This window comes from Tachysurus fulvidraco, chromosome 8 (assembly GCF_022655615.1).
Source record: "Tachysurus fulvidraco isolate hzauxx_2018 chromosome 8, HZAU_PFXX_2.0, whole genome shotgun sequence".
Taxonomy (NCBI): Eukaryota; Metazoa; Chordata; class Actinopteri; order Siluriformes; family Bagridae; genus Tachysurus; species Tachysurus fulvidraco.
This window is the reverse complement of record NC_062525.1, coordinates 9,705,038-9,720,531: the sequence shown is the minus strand read 5'-3', so window position 1 is coordinate 9,720,531 and position 15,494 is coordinate 9,705,038. Positions and strand designations below refer to the sequence as shown.

The window sequence follows — 15,494 nt, the reverse complement described above, 5'->3', positions numbered from 1 at the left end:
TACTGCAAAGCATCGAACAACTTTGTTTTCTTTATAAATCAATACCGATCATATAATTACATGTCACAGACTTAATGAACAGAGTTCTGAACTGAGTCAGGGTGACTATTTTTTTTAACATAATTTTATACATCCTTTAATATTAACTTAAAGGAAGCAGAAAGAATTGTGAATAACAACCAAAGTACCCATCATGTGTGATGGCACTTTAGGATATACCAAGTGCTTCATCTGACCCCACACCTCTTAAAAAAATGATTCGAAAGCCAACGCGCTACTTACATTTTTAAACACCAGGTGGCCTCGCTGCACAATGACACCAATATAAGACTTAATTGTAATAAAATAAATCATCAAAGACAGACATAAAAGAAACCCTTTTTTATTTTAATACCATATATAATGCAACAATTGCATATCTTTGGCAAAAATAAACTTTATAAACATTTTATTAACATAGGTTAGCTTACAAAACCAAAAGATGGAAGTCTGTCAGACAGACATGGCAGACAAATGCAAGCAAACTGATTGGCAGCTCTGAATTAGTGGAGCAGAATAGTAATAATAATAATAATAATAATAATAATAATAATAATAATAATAATAATAATAATAAACAATTATCACTATGCTGTATCACAGAGAGAGGTCAGATATTCAGAAGTCAATACTCCTGTTTGGGGAGAAACAAGTGGCTGCTTTTACAAGCTTTAATTCTAACACTACAGCTCTGTCACTCTCTCCTCTAAACCTCCTCTAGTAATACTTGCATCCTGTGTTATCACTATGTACAAATAGAGGGGAAATTGGCAGCCTTGGCAAAAGTGTTTGGGCAGCAACTTGAAAATGGCAACAGTTAAAGTGATGCAATTAAATAGAGAAGTGTTAAAAGGTCATCATGAAATTTGCTGAAAAGCTTCACAGGTACCACAGGACTAGTGAGCTCACACACAGGATACAGGATATGTCCTGATACATTTTAGTAGCACCATGATTCAACAGGCTCCGTCGTTTGCCGTAGAAGTTCCCCGCCTGTCGGGTGCAATCGTTCCTGATTAGAGCTTAATTTAGCCATCACAAGAAAGAGGTGAGTGGTATTTCACTTACTTAGGCAGTTAAAACAATGATCAAAACAAAAAAAGGATGAGAGTTGCAAAGATAGCGGCAACACCCCTGATGGTTTAACATAAAGTAGGAGTTTAGACAGAGAGCCTGAATAGTCCAGTACTCGTGCCAAACCCAGTCCTGGTAGTAGCAGGTTCTGAGGATATCAGCTTCCTGTCTCATCAGTTTGACTTCCGTTCCCATGACTTCCTCATTTACAGAGCTGCAGAAAGGCAAGTGTTTTTTTCCTTTCTTCCCACAGCCGCTTTTCTTCCAGAGCCCACATTGTCTCCAGTTTCCTCTTGAGCCAGAACAACTCTCTCGAGGTCATCTGTGCAGCGGAGTGCTACATCCAAACCCGAAGCACAAGCCCCATGCATACAGATCCTGCTAAAGTCCACTGAAGATTTATTTCGAAAACCCTGCTCTGACTTCTCTCAGCACTTGTGTCGGATTGGTCAGACAGCTCTGAAGCTGTGACGTAATAATGACACCTATAGAAATGGGTTGCTGAAGAGAGAAAAAAGTTCTTGGTTAAATCTGGCCTCTTTGCATTGTGTCCTATAGTTTAAATGCTTAAGTGACACACGTTTAAACGTATGTGGGGAAATAATTCTGGAGATGTAATGGCACAGGACTACACTTACTACGGAGATAATCGTTGGATAAATACTGAAGTGAATGCAAAGAGCCACCGCTCTACTTTCATGCTGTTCTCTCAACTACAGTGATACTGCTCAGGGAGGTTAGGGTTGGGGCACTGATCCAATCAGGATGAAGAGGAAAGTCACATGGATTTGACATCATAGCTACGAGTGCACGGGGCTTCAGGGGACACGTCATCTTTACCAGACGAAATACAAAAAACAGCAGTACAAAAATAAAATAACTACAAGTATTTAGGTCAACTAATTATTGCATTTATCATTGTATCATATTTCTTAACTGAAGTCTTATGATCCAAAATCAATGGCACTTTTAAATCTTTTTTTCTTATCTAGCTTTTCGTCATTATGCTGAAGCCCAAGCCACTTGTGAAAGTCATGCATTCATTCTCAAGATATATACATTTGTGTTGTTTTTTTTAAGAGGTGGAAGCATGCAAATCTCCTCTGAGTTTTTTTTTCCCCTCCCCAAAAAGTTCTCTTTTTTCTCCCCTCAAACTCTTTTAGTTGTGAATGTAGGTTGGTGGATGATTTAACTTTTTTTTTTCTCTCCTAATCTTTTCTGTACAACAAACAAAAGCATCAGTATGGCTTTTCTCTCCTGTGTTTGTGTTAGTATTGCCTGTTGGATGAGATGATTGGAATATTTTGAGGAAAAAAAAAAAAAAGGATTAATTTCAAACAAATTAACTTCAACCAGAGGAGAGAGGCCAGAACAGGCCACAGGAACGAGTCACATAGTGAGGGGTGTAAAGGGAAACAAAAGAATGAGCAGGCTAAAGAGCCCGGCTTCATTTCCTGTCCAGCTTCCTGCTCTTGCGTCTCGTGGCACCGAGGCTGGTTCGAATGCCTGCTAGGTGCAGAAGCGAGCCAGCTGCCTCTTTCAACTCATCATCTACATCAGGCTTGGAATCATGTCTGGCCCTCTTTAATGGAGGGTGGCTACCGTTTGCCAAGCCTGCTCTCTCTTGTTGCCCGTGTGTGGGAGCACTGGAACCCGTTGTCTGCTGCGGAGAGGGAGACACGGGGACGCTGCTGTAGTTGTGGTCCTGTTTTGGATCTCGGCTTACCACCACCAGATCCCTCCGGGAAAGATCGATCGGTCCCTCTTGCTCATCTGAGACAGAGAGATTATCAGAACAACCGGTGAAAATCTCCTCTAAACCTCGAAAAAAAGGGATGTGAATAAATATGTCTAGACAAAACATGAGATGAAAGACAAAAACTATAGGAGAGGAAATGACAGAAAGATGGATGGCATCTGTATAATGGTGCTCTCTTACATGGGTCAATGTTCTGCTCTGAGGCAGACTTTAACAGCATCATGGCAGTGGCAGCGTCAAAATCACATTCTGAAACAAACAAAAAAAAAAAAAAAACATCGAATGGACACAGGTTTGACAGTCAGTGCGCCGGTCTAGGTTTGTGTGTATGTGCGTGTACGTGAATGAATGAGCCACTTTCAGCCAGAGTGATCCTACATTACAAAAGCACCAGTGCCTTGGTTGTCAAGGTTACAAAATACAGGCAAGAGATGGCATTTGCACTCGGTGTGGCCCAGCAGAGGATGAGGGAACAAAAGGAGCCGAGATGAGTGATCTGCTTAAATGTGTAATGATAGATTTGCTAATGGTGTGTGAAGGATATGACCCACTTAAAGTCCTTCAGAAGAGAACGGATGCTCGGAGGCACTGTAGTTAAGTCCACTTACCCTTTAGAGAGTAGCCTTGCTCCAAGGAGAACAGGTGACAAGGAGGAGAAGAGGCACTGCGGAGAACAGAGAGACATTCATTATGCACAGAACTGACACTGGAGCTTTAGGGCTGCACAAAATGGACAAAAAATAGCATATTGTAATTATATCGCTAAACATATACCTGACTTCCTTCAGCTTTGTTTTCTCTACAACCTAACTATCGTTGCTGAACCAACCCGACCTTGAACAAGCATGTTTTATACTGTGTTTACTACATGCCTCATTAAACAAAACGTACAATCTTCGATACGATGACAGCAGATGGGAGTAAAATGTTGCTGCTCGTACGTGATAACCAATTGAGTGTCAAATAATGAAGTAATTATATTTCTTATTTTCAACTCATTAATAACCGTTTAAATCACTTTGAAAATAATCATTTAAAGGTTTAAATTATTTTATTAAATTGAGGTTTGTTCAATTTCACAGTTACTATCAAAATCCAGTATTAGAAACCTAGAAAGGATATATTTTGTTGCTTTTAATATATAAAAGGAATATGAGTATGCTATTGTTCATCACAAATGACAAGTGGACAAATGAACAGCTCAAACAAATGGCTACTGAGCCCTGGTTTAAAGCATATTGCTGAAGATGGTCACCTGGGAGGAGAGGCAGGTGGCGTGCAGAAAGCTTGTGCGCTCGGGAAGTGCTGTTTCTTCAGGGCTTGCATCAGCGTGGGCCGGAACTCAGGGTGAACACACCACAGAGAGCCTTTCCCATTGGCCTGAATTAAAAAGAGGGAAGGAGTCGAATGCCAAGAAATGAGCATGACTTCAGCAAGCTGTTTTCAGGAAGCACTGCAAATACACACCTTTATGTGCTTACTCATAGCCACACCACATGCACACATGCACACACACGCATGTACACACACACACACAACACAATACAGGAGTAAACCAATTGTCATTGTGTAGCATTCAGTGATACATAATAGTCTATTTATGCAAAAAGCCCCAGAAGCTTCCTCAGGCAACATGGTTGAACAGCTCAGAACTGGTTGTGTGTGTGTGTGTGTGTGTGTGTGCGTGCGTGTGTGTGTGTTTGCTTGTTTGTCTGCATGTTCATGCATGTGTGTGTGTGCATGTTGGCTTGTGTACATAAAACCCGACTCATCACCTCTTTGTCTGAGGTGTGGCCCTGCAGGGTTAATATGACCTTGACTCAAATCATCAGCCGGGCTCATAAACAGGAAAGAGGAAACATCGCCATGGCAACAGACACCAGGCTGCGCCACGTGAAACCCACAGATTCACTCAGACACACACATTAACGTAACACATCACATCATCGAGTCATCTCGCTTTCTGCAGGTCGTGCTGAAAAGAAATGGAAGCTTGACTGTAAACCTGCGCAATCGGTTATGTGGCCTGCTCTCAGAAATGAACATCAACTCTCCTGTTTCAGCCTGGCCACAAATACGATAAAGTCTATTTTACATTAAAAAAAAAAAAGTCCACACATACACAGTACATCTTGATAAGATTGGAAACTTGTGCATTTACACTTAGACTCATGTTTCTGGGTAACTAAAACACATACTGAACCTGGTGAACTATGCAAATAAGCAGAACAGCCAACTTCCTGTGTCTTTTTTGCTCTTTGTAAAAGACTCAAATTTGTTGCGTCAAAACAGCGTAATTCAATTAAACAGCCACATTTTTTCTAAAGATCAAGTGACAAAGTTTAACTGTTTAATACGTTGTGCACCGTGTGCATTTCAATTACGACCACAAGTCTCTCTCCTGTAGAAAAATAATAAACGACTGTGTGTGATGAAGCCTGACACCAGAAAGAGTTACTATTACGACCTGAAGCTGATTACTTTACAATTACAGCACAACATAGCGTTTTATTGCTCTTATACCGTGGCAATTTGCCAACAGTAACAAATCTGTATTAAATACTAAATCACGGGTCATCCTTTTTATCCATTTATTGTTATGTTGTGGAAAGTCTTGGAAAGAAATAGTGTGACGTTCATAGTACATCAAAAAAAACCCCACCCCCCCCACCCACCCACACACACACACACACAATTTTTGTTACCATGAAACCACAAAATCATTAAAGTCGCAGCTTCGATTCGACATGAAGTTACAGCTTTTAAATCACCGTCTCCTTCCAAAAATGTTCACTTATCATCTCACAGAAATGTTCAACATATCGTTATAAACGTTTCTTTTTTTAAATCTGGTTGTTGTGAAATGTCCATCAAACAAGGTCCTGTGCGCTTTGTTACTATAGAACCCACGAAGTGTGCATTAATATAACCCCTGCTGCTGTGGTAGAAAATAATCAGTGTGGTTTTATGTCTTGTATTGGAACATGTTTGTCAGACGTGGCTCAGCAAAAAAACATCTATTTCTCCACACTGATTAAATGCATCTCTAACCTCCCTGTGTGTTTTTTAATCTTAATCAGATTTATTTATTTAATACCTGCTTTGATGATATAATCCTGATATTCAGGACAATGAAAAACACGATCGCTAAACACGCGTAGGTGTTCTTACCTTCCCCAGGCCGCGCTCCACCTTGCGGAAGCACTTGTTCAGAGACAGGTTGTGCCGCACCGAGTTCTTCCATCCTGTGGGAGCGCTGGAGAAGTATGGGAAGTGTTCCAGGATCCAGCCATAGATGTCCTTTACAGGAAGGGATTTACTGGGAGACTGTTCAATAGCCATGTAGATCAGAAGCGAGAAGGAAAAAGGAGGCTTGGATTTGAGGGGATCCCGTTCACTACCTGGACTCCCAGATGAGACAGATGAAGAGGACGAGGACAGACTGTGTCCACGTGGAGAGCCCACACTACCCTCGATGTCAAACAAAGGACCACTGCAAGACTGCGCATCTCCAAGAGTGAAGTTCTGCAGCAGGTTCTCGTGGAGCCAGTTCAGATTAGTCAGCTCGTCGTCCTCGGGTTCGAGTCGGGACCTGCTTACGGCCCCAGATGGACCGATCCTGTCCAGACTAGTGGCTAGAGGGCTGGAGGCACTTTCTGCTTCTGGGAGAGTTCCTGCTCCGCACATACCCTGAGATCCTGGAGAGTCGGCTTTCTTATCTGGAGACATCCCGATTATCGGACCCATCAAACTTGGAGGGTCTGTTTGAGAAAAGATAAAAGGGAAAAGAAGATAGAAGAGTTATTAAGATTCAATTTTACAGACTGAAGTACCTAAACCCAGATTACAGGTCTGCAGTGGTTTGCATATTAAGGCGTTACTTCTTGAAATAATCTACAGTTCCTGAACGTCAGTTTTGTTGTATATTTGTTGATTAAATCACACTGGTGTTCCGTGCATTGTGATTCTAAACATTTCTGGAAACATTTCACTTTATTGTTAAAATCATTTCTGAATCTTGCATTCTCTCCACTTCCTCTTCCAGTAATTTATTTCCATGTGACCTACAATAGCTTCATATTAAAGACAAAACCACAGCCAAAGACCGTATTACAAAAGAACAAACAACACGCAATGTCTAGAATTACAGGCTTTAATTACCAAAAACTGTGTCACATCACAAATCCACGGTCCCTGGTCGATCGAGAACTTGGGACGCTGTGACGTGTTTTTGCGTGTTCTAGCATGTCTATGTGGGTTTACCGGTTTCTTTCCACCTCTCAAAAACAATCCAGTAGATGGTTTCCCTATGCCAAATTGTCCCTAGGTGTGAATGTGTGTGCATTAGCTGAGATTAACTAGTGTCCCATAAACGGTGTATTTGTGCATTGCACGCTGAGTTCCCAGAATCCACTGACAGGATAAAGTGGTGAACTGAAGATGAAGCGATAATAAAATTTGTTCTCATGGAGGCTGGCCAATGATGTGTAGGGCTGTCACGATTCTGAAATTTGGGTGACGGTTAATTGTCAAATAAATAATTGCGATTATGACAATTTATTGCCTGTTTTGGAGCTTTAGCGATTAATTGTTTGTTTTAGGACATTGACGATTTATTGTTTGCGATATACAAGTAACACACTTCACACATTTAAATGCATTTAATATAGTTATTGATTCAGTGAATAATATAAACTATATCTTTCAGAAATACGAACATTCTGTACATAACAGAGACCATCACAATACCGTGATCATAAGAAGAGACTGTAGATTCCAAATAAAACCATGTTCACATATTCAGAAATTTCCTGTCAGTTCAGTGAGCTGTGAGGTAAAGAGCTGTAAAGCTCATGTGTAGAGTCGTGTATGAGCTGGACCACATGTATGTAGTAGCAGAAAAAAAAGGAATTTCGGGATTGCCGCTTTAAAATGCTTTTCCTAGCAATTTATATTGCTCGTTAAAGCTCTGGAGCATTTCTTTAAATGCTGGTTGTTCCGCCGTATTAAAACGGCTGCATCTCCTTCGCAACGTACCTCATAACACTGTCTGTTCATGTGCGCCATATGATGCGGTCACGTTTATATTTCGTTACCCGTTCGAAGCCTTCGCTATTGCCAGCTGACGGAATATACGTGCGGCTGTGGATTCTGCAAATTCAGTGGGATGATGTGTCTTTATATGGTTTCTAAGATTTGTGGTGTTGGTGCCTTTTGCCTTTATTTCTCTTTTACATATTCAACACACTGCTGTGTCAATGTCTTTCAAACGTCCTTTTTCATATTAAATCCATCTTTTCTGTATTATTATCACGCTGATATGGCTCAGTGATGGAAAACCAGGCAGAACAGCGTCATTTGAAGTGAACACGCGTATTTGCTTAGCGTAATGCGTGCAGAGAAAGTGTGCTGGATGAAGGGTGATGCAGGTACTACAAGTTCCCTCTTATGGCTAATAAAAGTGCGCAATAATCGCGGTTGGATACAACAACCGCGATTATGTCAAACAACTGCGATCATACGGTTATTTAATAATCATAACAGCCTTATTGATGTGCGAAACTGCATAGTGATTTGTTCTATAAAACATTAGAGTTCGATTGATACACGTTATGAACTCAGTGAATAATACACCATTTGAGTCACGGCTCTTTTCAGTCGCATTCTGCTTTGAAATGTTAGTTAAATGTTCAGCTTTCAGCTTCCTTTAAACAGCATAACGTCTGTATCGTGAACTTGAACTGGGGCAGTGACGAAAGCTTGATTAGCACACGTGCAGAACGTATGCGAAAGTTTCCATCGTTTACGTAATCCGTTTTTCAATTTAATGCGTTATTTTTAAAAAACATATTTATTTATCGATTTAAGAGTATACGCTTTATTGTTTTTGTTTGAATTATTAATCAAATCATTAGGCTTCATATAGACAATAGAAACTGTAGACAGTCAGTCACTCATCTGATCCTCCACTCTTCTTTGCTTCTCTCTTTCCCTGCTACTTTCCTAAGTGAATTGAAAGGCTCTTGAAAGGATCCTCAGCACAATGTTAAGGGCCTCTTAGAACTCTACTCAAATGTCTGTAAGGACCCTGATCATCGCCATCAGCTTAAAAATTGCACTGGAACAGCGACGGCCTCGCCAATCTAACCACCAAAGAAACACAGCGCAAGCCACAGCTCCTGAATCCAGAGCTCAATAATGCCGTCTGTGAACAAAAGTGACAAAGAGACGCGAGAGACAGACAGCCTAGAGGAACAGGAAGCCCTGAGAGTCCTGGCGACCAATCAGAGCGCTGCCTAGATGCAGGCTAAATGGCTTCCACTGATGGACGGCCACGGAAATCACGCCGAATACACTGATGAATAAATAATCAGCTCAAGCGAATGGGATCTGGCTGGCAGTCTTGGGGAGAGTGACTGCTTCGCTCTCTTGCTACTACCACTCAAATGAGGCACTGCCATGGAAACCATACAGCTCGTCAATAAATAAATAATCACCTAAAGTGCTGCTCTGAATCACACACTCTCCTACCTATCTCCATGCCTCTCTCCCTCTCTCACTTTCAGGAAAGTGGTTTGGGGGAGGGACGTTTGTTCCTCTTTCATGACGTTTTGTCCCTTACACTATAGACGAGTCAAAAAAAAAAAACCTGTTCCTGTTTGCCTGAGGAACTCTTCTTGTTGACAAAATCATCAGCTCAGTTTCAGCAGAATACAGGAAACTGTTTAGTGAAACCTGAGAACGAGCCGCCTGGAATCTCTGCTTGGGAGGGAAGTGGACACTTCAAAATGTCGCTCTTCTCTACAAAAGACCTATATTAGCAGTTTATCCAGAGCATGTTTGGAACAGCTTGTGTCGGTTCGTCTGCTGGCCCTGCACTCTGCTCTCGTCCCTGCATCACACACGCTCTTATTAACCTCCATTAGCAAGACAAAGCCAACCTGCTCCGGCTAGCTCATCAGCACATCGACGAGCTCATCATCCTCGAAAAGAAACAATGCTAATGACGCCGTTCAACGGCTCTCAGCCACTTCAAACACAAACACAGACAATGTGTATGGGTGGAGCAGCTGCAAAACACACACACACAGGCACACACACACACACAGGCACACCTTCATTTGAATAGCCAATGTATGGGCATGGAATTTTCCAACACACACAATCACAAAGCTGTCCTCTCAATTAGAAGTGCTCTGCTGGGTTTTTTTTCTTCTTGCAGCTAAAAATAAAAAATGTTGTGAAAGACATTCACTTATTTGCTTCCTGTCTCAATAATGAAAGCAGAGTTCTTGTATCATCAGAGTTATCGGCTCCCCATAGAGAAAGCAACGCACCTTTTAACAGAGATGAATTTGCTAAAAATAACCACCTTTTCCCTTATCGTCAACCGGCACTGGCGGCCTCATTTCCATCAGCGTTTAAGGGATTCATTCAGCACTGAACTGCCTCTGTGCTATGAAAGAGATATTCGCAAACATGGCAAAGCGAGTGCTTTTTGGGATGGTGGTGAGGAAACTATAATAATCGGATAATAATCTAGACGTAAATGTGTACAGAGTTACAAGGAATTGAAGTGAGTATGGAAATCTAATCGATGCTTCAAAAGCCAGTTTATGCAGGACACCTGGGAGGACGTTTTGCTGAGACAGAATTGAGACTGAAATGCAAAAAAGACGATTAAAACTAATGTTAGTGACACTGAGAAAAGAAACACTCCGGTCACTTTTTAGTGGAACATTCACACACTCACACACACACACACACACACACACACACACACACACACACACACACACACACACACACACACACACACCCCTAAAGACCTCTTGACACACGCACGTGACTTTGGTTGGAATGTAAACAGTTAATTTGGATTTAAAACCAGAGTAAATTCAGTCAGAATCTCTCAAATATAAGCCAACTGTGCACTGCATGGCCCAAAATGTGCAATCAGCCCTCCTCAACTAATATGTCACAGTCAGAAATACTTACAGAGATGACTTTCTCTCTTGCGCTTACAACGTTCTTATGACAGGCAGATCAGGCGTAAGTCAGCAGCTCCCGGAGTTTCTTGGGTGTTTTGGGAGATTTGATCTGACTCAGCAGGACGGTCACCTAGCCTCATTACACAGCTGTCAGAGACTAACAACTGGCATAGATACGGAGACTCTCTCACCTTGAAAGAAAAAAAAATCCTGAATTCAGATATTTTCACTTACAAAGGTCACTGACGCTGTGTGAAAATGACTCACCTTCCAGACCTCTTTCTCTTGACACAAACCAATTCAGACTCTGAAACTCCTTAGTGGTGTTAGAAACTCATTTCCTAACTTAGAACGATGTCTCAGTCACTAATTTGCTTAGCGTCCAATTTTGAGCACCATGTGGTCATGTTTCAAAGCCCACGCTTCTTAGGATCAGACATAAAGTGTTATGGAATCTGCAAAGCTGTAATCCTAAACCTGGTAGACATTGCATCATTGTGGCTCAGGTTTCTATTCTGAGCAAGCCAAACTCAAAAAAAAAAATAATAATAATAAAATAAAAAAAAAGCAAATTCAAAACCTGAAATAAGACTCCATTATGCAGTTCAGAGATTAGGTTTTTAACATTCACTGGGGGAAATCTTTTAGCCTTTATTTATGAATTCTCTAATCGCTGATGATATTCTGCCAATTTAAATTATGTCTACACATAATTATATATATAAACAATAACTAATATAAACAAACATGCTACTGCAGTTGAAAGCTAGTCTATCGTCCACTTATCAATTAGACAGTGAGCAATCTATTTTGCTAGACGTTTTGAGTCATTTGTGTGTGTACACATAATCCACATGGTCCTTGTGCATTCTGTCGCCTCAGCACACTGCCTGCTCCTCGTCCCGTGTCACCCTCACACCCTGCCATCTCAATTAAACACACCCAGTTCATTCAGGCAGGAGTGACCCACACAAAGGAGGCCATTGTGCACAGGGTGACACGGGGGGCTGCGGCTCTCCGCATCAAGGCAGCGCTCGACATTAGCATGGCCATCAATAGGCAAAGAGGCCCTGGGTTCAGAGGCAAAATCTAAATCTTTCAGAAGGAAAAAGAGGGATGGCAGAGAAAGCGAGCAGTGCTGAAGATGGAGGACTCAAGGCTGGCTTGAAGCAGGATGGGAGTGGGGGCTGGGAGCGCGCTCTGGCCGTGGGTCACATTTGCAAATGAAATCCAGAGCAGTGCCTCCATTTGATTACCACGCCCCGGTGTCATGGCGCAACCATGGCAACCCAAGCGTCCCGGCCTCCCGGGGACGCCAGACTACATCTCTTGGCCCATCACTGAGGGCACGGTGAACAAAAAGAGGTGAACCGAGAAATATGTGCAGATGGGCCATAACACGAAGATGGAAGGAGGAGGAGGAAGAGGAGGAAGGGGGAAACGGCAAACAAAGGCATGGTCGTTAGTGGAAAGCAGGGACACAAGTAGGACCTGCTTGCTCAGTGGTACCATTTGGAAATCTGGTCCACCCAGTTAGATGCCGCAGTAGGGTCTTAATTAAAAAAAATTGCACACCCTTAGAGAAGTCAGTTATTTTTGACCATTAACAAACAACTATATTTGATCGAGAGCAAGACCCATGTAACAATACTCAAAGAGCACATTCAAGCCAGTCTTTCAAAAAAAAAAAAATTCGGGACTAATAAAACAAACGGCTGCATTTTCTTATTCTCTGAAAGAACACTTCCATGCAAGGAAAAGCCAGAACATATCCGTCTTTGTGCAAGTCATAATGAGGCTAATTAATTTCCCAGGCTAGTGTCAGGAGAGCAGCAATAAGCAAGGGATCATTTGCTGTGCCCTACAAGAGCCCTCCAGAGAGCAACACTAAACAGACAACCATCGTACCATTCAGTAATCCAGAGTCACAGTCAGGCCTTGAGAAATCACACTGGACGATTCCCATTCTGAAAGCAAGCACTAACATGACCTGAATCACAAACTATAACCCCACAAACAGAGGCTGTTGAGTAGCTTCCAACTGGTGAGCTGATAGATGGTCAAACTTCTGGTGGTCAAGCGAATTAAAATTGATATCTACTGTTATTCACCCTCATTCCCTTTAATGTTACACCAGTTACAACATACAACAGACACATGCATCAATAATACAACAGCATTTGTAGGCTGGGGGTTTGTATGTTCTTTGTTCGTTTGTTTGTATGTGTTTTAAAGCACAGATAGGATTTTTTTCGTTGAAAATTTCCTTCAGTTCAACTCCAAGTATGACCCGGCGTTAACAAAAGGGTTGTTCACCACTATAATGACCAGGATGATCACGTCACCTAAACAACACTGGACTATTATCTACAAGCTGTGTGTGACTGTTGTGTGTTTACAGTGTGAGGCGTTGGAGTGGATACACTTTCAGCCATGAAACCAGAACTAAATGACATGATCATGTGACAACATCTACTGGTCGTCGATCCCTCCCTTTTTCTCTTGTTTCTGAGCACTATCTCTCTCTCTCTCTCTCTCTCTCTCTCTCTCTCTCTCTCTCACACACACACTCTCTCTCTCACACACACACATTCTCCGTCTCTCTCTGTCACATTCTCTCTGTCTCGCTATCTCTCTATCTCTGAGACCACGTGTCAGTGTCAGTCACAGAATGCAGCCTGTGCCGGAAATGAACGACACTGTCGTCGACTACACAATGTGTTAATATGGACGTGATCAGACATATCAGCGTGTCGGAACGCCACGTACGTCTAAAGTCACACGTCAAACGACACTCAGCACGTAAATAAGTCAGAAGACATCCTCACCTTGTGCGCCTTCATCAATCACACACACTTTAAACAGCTCAAAGTTCATCCATAACACCATAAACACACAGTTCACCACCGTCACGTTCATTAATAACCTTTTAACACACGTCAAAAACGTGTTATCTCGCGTATTTCATCCTTATACGTTTCCTTCTCTTTAGTTTGACGTGAGGGGAAAAGTTCTTAAACACGTCTTTAAACACAACACGATGTCAGGAAACCTTCGCTAAAGCCGAAATGTTTATGAGCGTCGCTTTGAAATGTTTCAGTGTGAAGTAAACAGCTCAGTTAGCAAAGGCTGGCTAACATGTAGCATTGAAGCTAACGCGCTTCTTCTTCTTCACACTCGCTTCGTTTCTGTGAAACTACGTGCCGCTGGATATTTATAGCTCTCGCTGGATAACGTTGTTCGTGTGAAGAGACGAGACGAAACGCGGGTTTAACGGAGCACACGGACGCGTTGTGTGGAGGCTGAAAGGCGAAATGCGTGCCTTCTTCTGATTCAACTTAGTTAGCTAGCCGGATCACATGGTCTGTTTGCGCCTCATGGTGAAACAAAACAAGTCAAATAACCCGAATTGAACACCATAACAATCACGGGAGTAAAACCACGTCGAGTAAACATCCCGTTCATCAAAGATTCGATGTGAATTCAATTAAACGCACGACACACAGCAGGACTGAGGTGTTTTTTTGTGGGTTTTTTTATTGCCCCGGAATTTTACATGACACGTAACAATATTCTTATTGTTATTATAATACAGCTCGGTTTATATGTCAAAATCTTACTGAATCCCGCCGAAACGTTTAACGGGAACGAAGTGAAAAGACACTGACTTACATTCGTGCATACTAAAAGGTCGTTTCAGACTCCGCAGCTCCGGTGTGTTTCATGCAGTCGCTTTTTCTCTGCTGTAGCTACTGTGTCAAAAGATCAGCAGCTGCTTCCTCCATCCGCGCGCACACAGATCACGCCGCACAGCAACGCTACCGTACCCCCCCGTCCGTCGCCATAGCAACAAGGCCCCTCCAGCCAATCAGAGCGGAGCTCTCCGATATCCCCTGACAACTGCCGCAGCGCACTGTAGCCTCTTTTTTTTTTTTTTTAGCAAACCTAAGCAATTGCGCTGTTCACAGTTCATTCCTATATTTACACCACGTGTTGCCTCTGAGTCGCGATGCTTCTCTATGCACCGTCACCGTACACGTTACACCATTTGTTATGCTTTCAGGGTGATACGGATGAACGCGCGTGCACGCACGCAAAAAAATAGCACTGTGTGACGTGATGCTCTCGATTATCACGTCTCTCTGGTGTGCATGGTTGCTTTAAAATGCATAATCTCAGAGGGAACGTGGAGAAAAACGAGGTCAGATACCCGTGACGTCATTCGGCGGGGGAAGTCCTGGAGGCGGGTCGTGATGAAGGGATGTCGGTGGTGAAGTAAGAACCGTTTCACTGTTTACCCGAGATCGAATTCACGGAAGTGTGGTGTCTGATTATAATGGGTCAGGCTACAGACTGAAATAACAATATAGACACCAGTAATTATCTTCCCTTCAGCCCTGCCATTTAGAGCACAATTCAGTAACAATAGCAAGACACCATGATCCCATGTCACCATGTCAGAAATCTAACATGGTTCATAAGGAGTACTTTCACTTTAAACACCAGCTAAACCAGTATGGTGAGTTGCCCTTCCTCCATCTTCTGTATAAACACATTAGTCATTTTCTCATGCAGGTTACTTTGCAGTGTATACACTTATTGAAGCACTGGCTAGGGGTAGCCAGTGTCCC

At 42.3% G+C, this 15,494-nt stretch overlaps 1 protein-coding gene across 4 annotated transcripts; it reads right to left on the bottom strand.

The window, feature by feature from the left end:
* Window positions 1–366: 366 nt before the first annotated feature.
* On the bottom strand, window positions 367–14,998 carry foxn2b (forkhead box N2b). Of its 4 annotated transcripts, none has more exons than XM_027177498.2 (7): window positions 14,536–14,995; window positions 10,871–11,054; window positions 6,044–6,633; window positions 4,128–4,252; window positions 3,481–3,536; window positions 3,053–3,121; window positions 367–2,886 (listed from the first exon to the last, which is right to left on the bottom strand). In XM_027177498.2, exons 3-7 carry the CDS (start codon window positions 6,617–6,619, stop codon window positions 2,561–2,563), a joined length of 1,152 nt encoding a protein of 383 aa, XP_027033299.1. In that variant the 5' UTR covers window positions 6,620–6,633; window positions 10,871–11,054; window positions 14,536–14,995; the 3' UTR covers window positions 367–2,560. The 4 variants fall into 4 exon arrangements, with proteins under 4 accessions (XP_027033299.1, XP_027033300.1, XP_027033297.1 ...); XM_027177499.2 differs by lacking the exon at window positions 14,536–14,995 and adding an exon at window positions 11,131–11,152; XM_027177496.2 differs by lacking the exon at window positions 10,871–11,054 and having other exon boundaries at window positions 14,536–14,990.
* Between the last annotated feature and the right edge of the window lie 496 nt (window positions 14,999–15,494).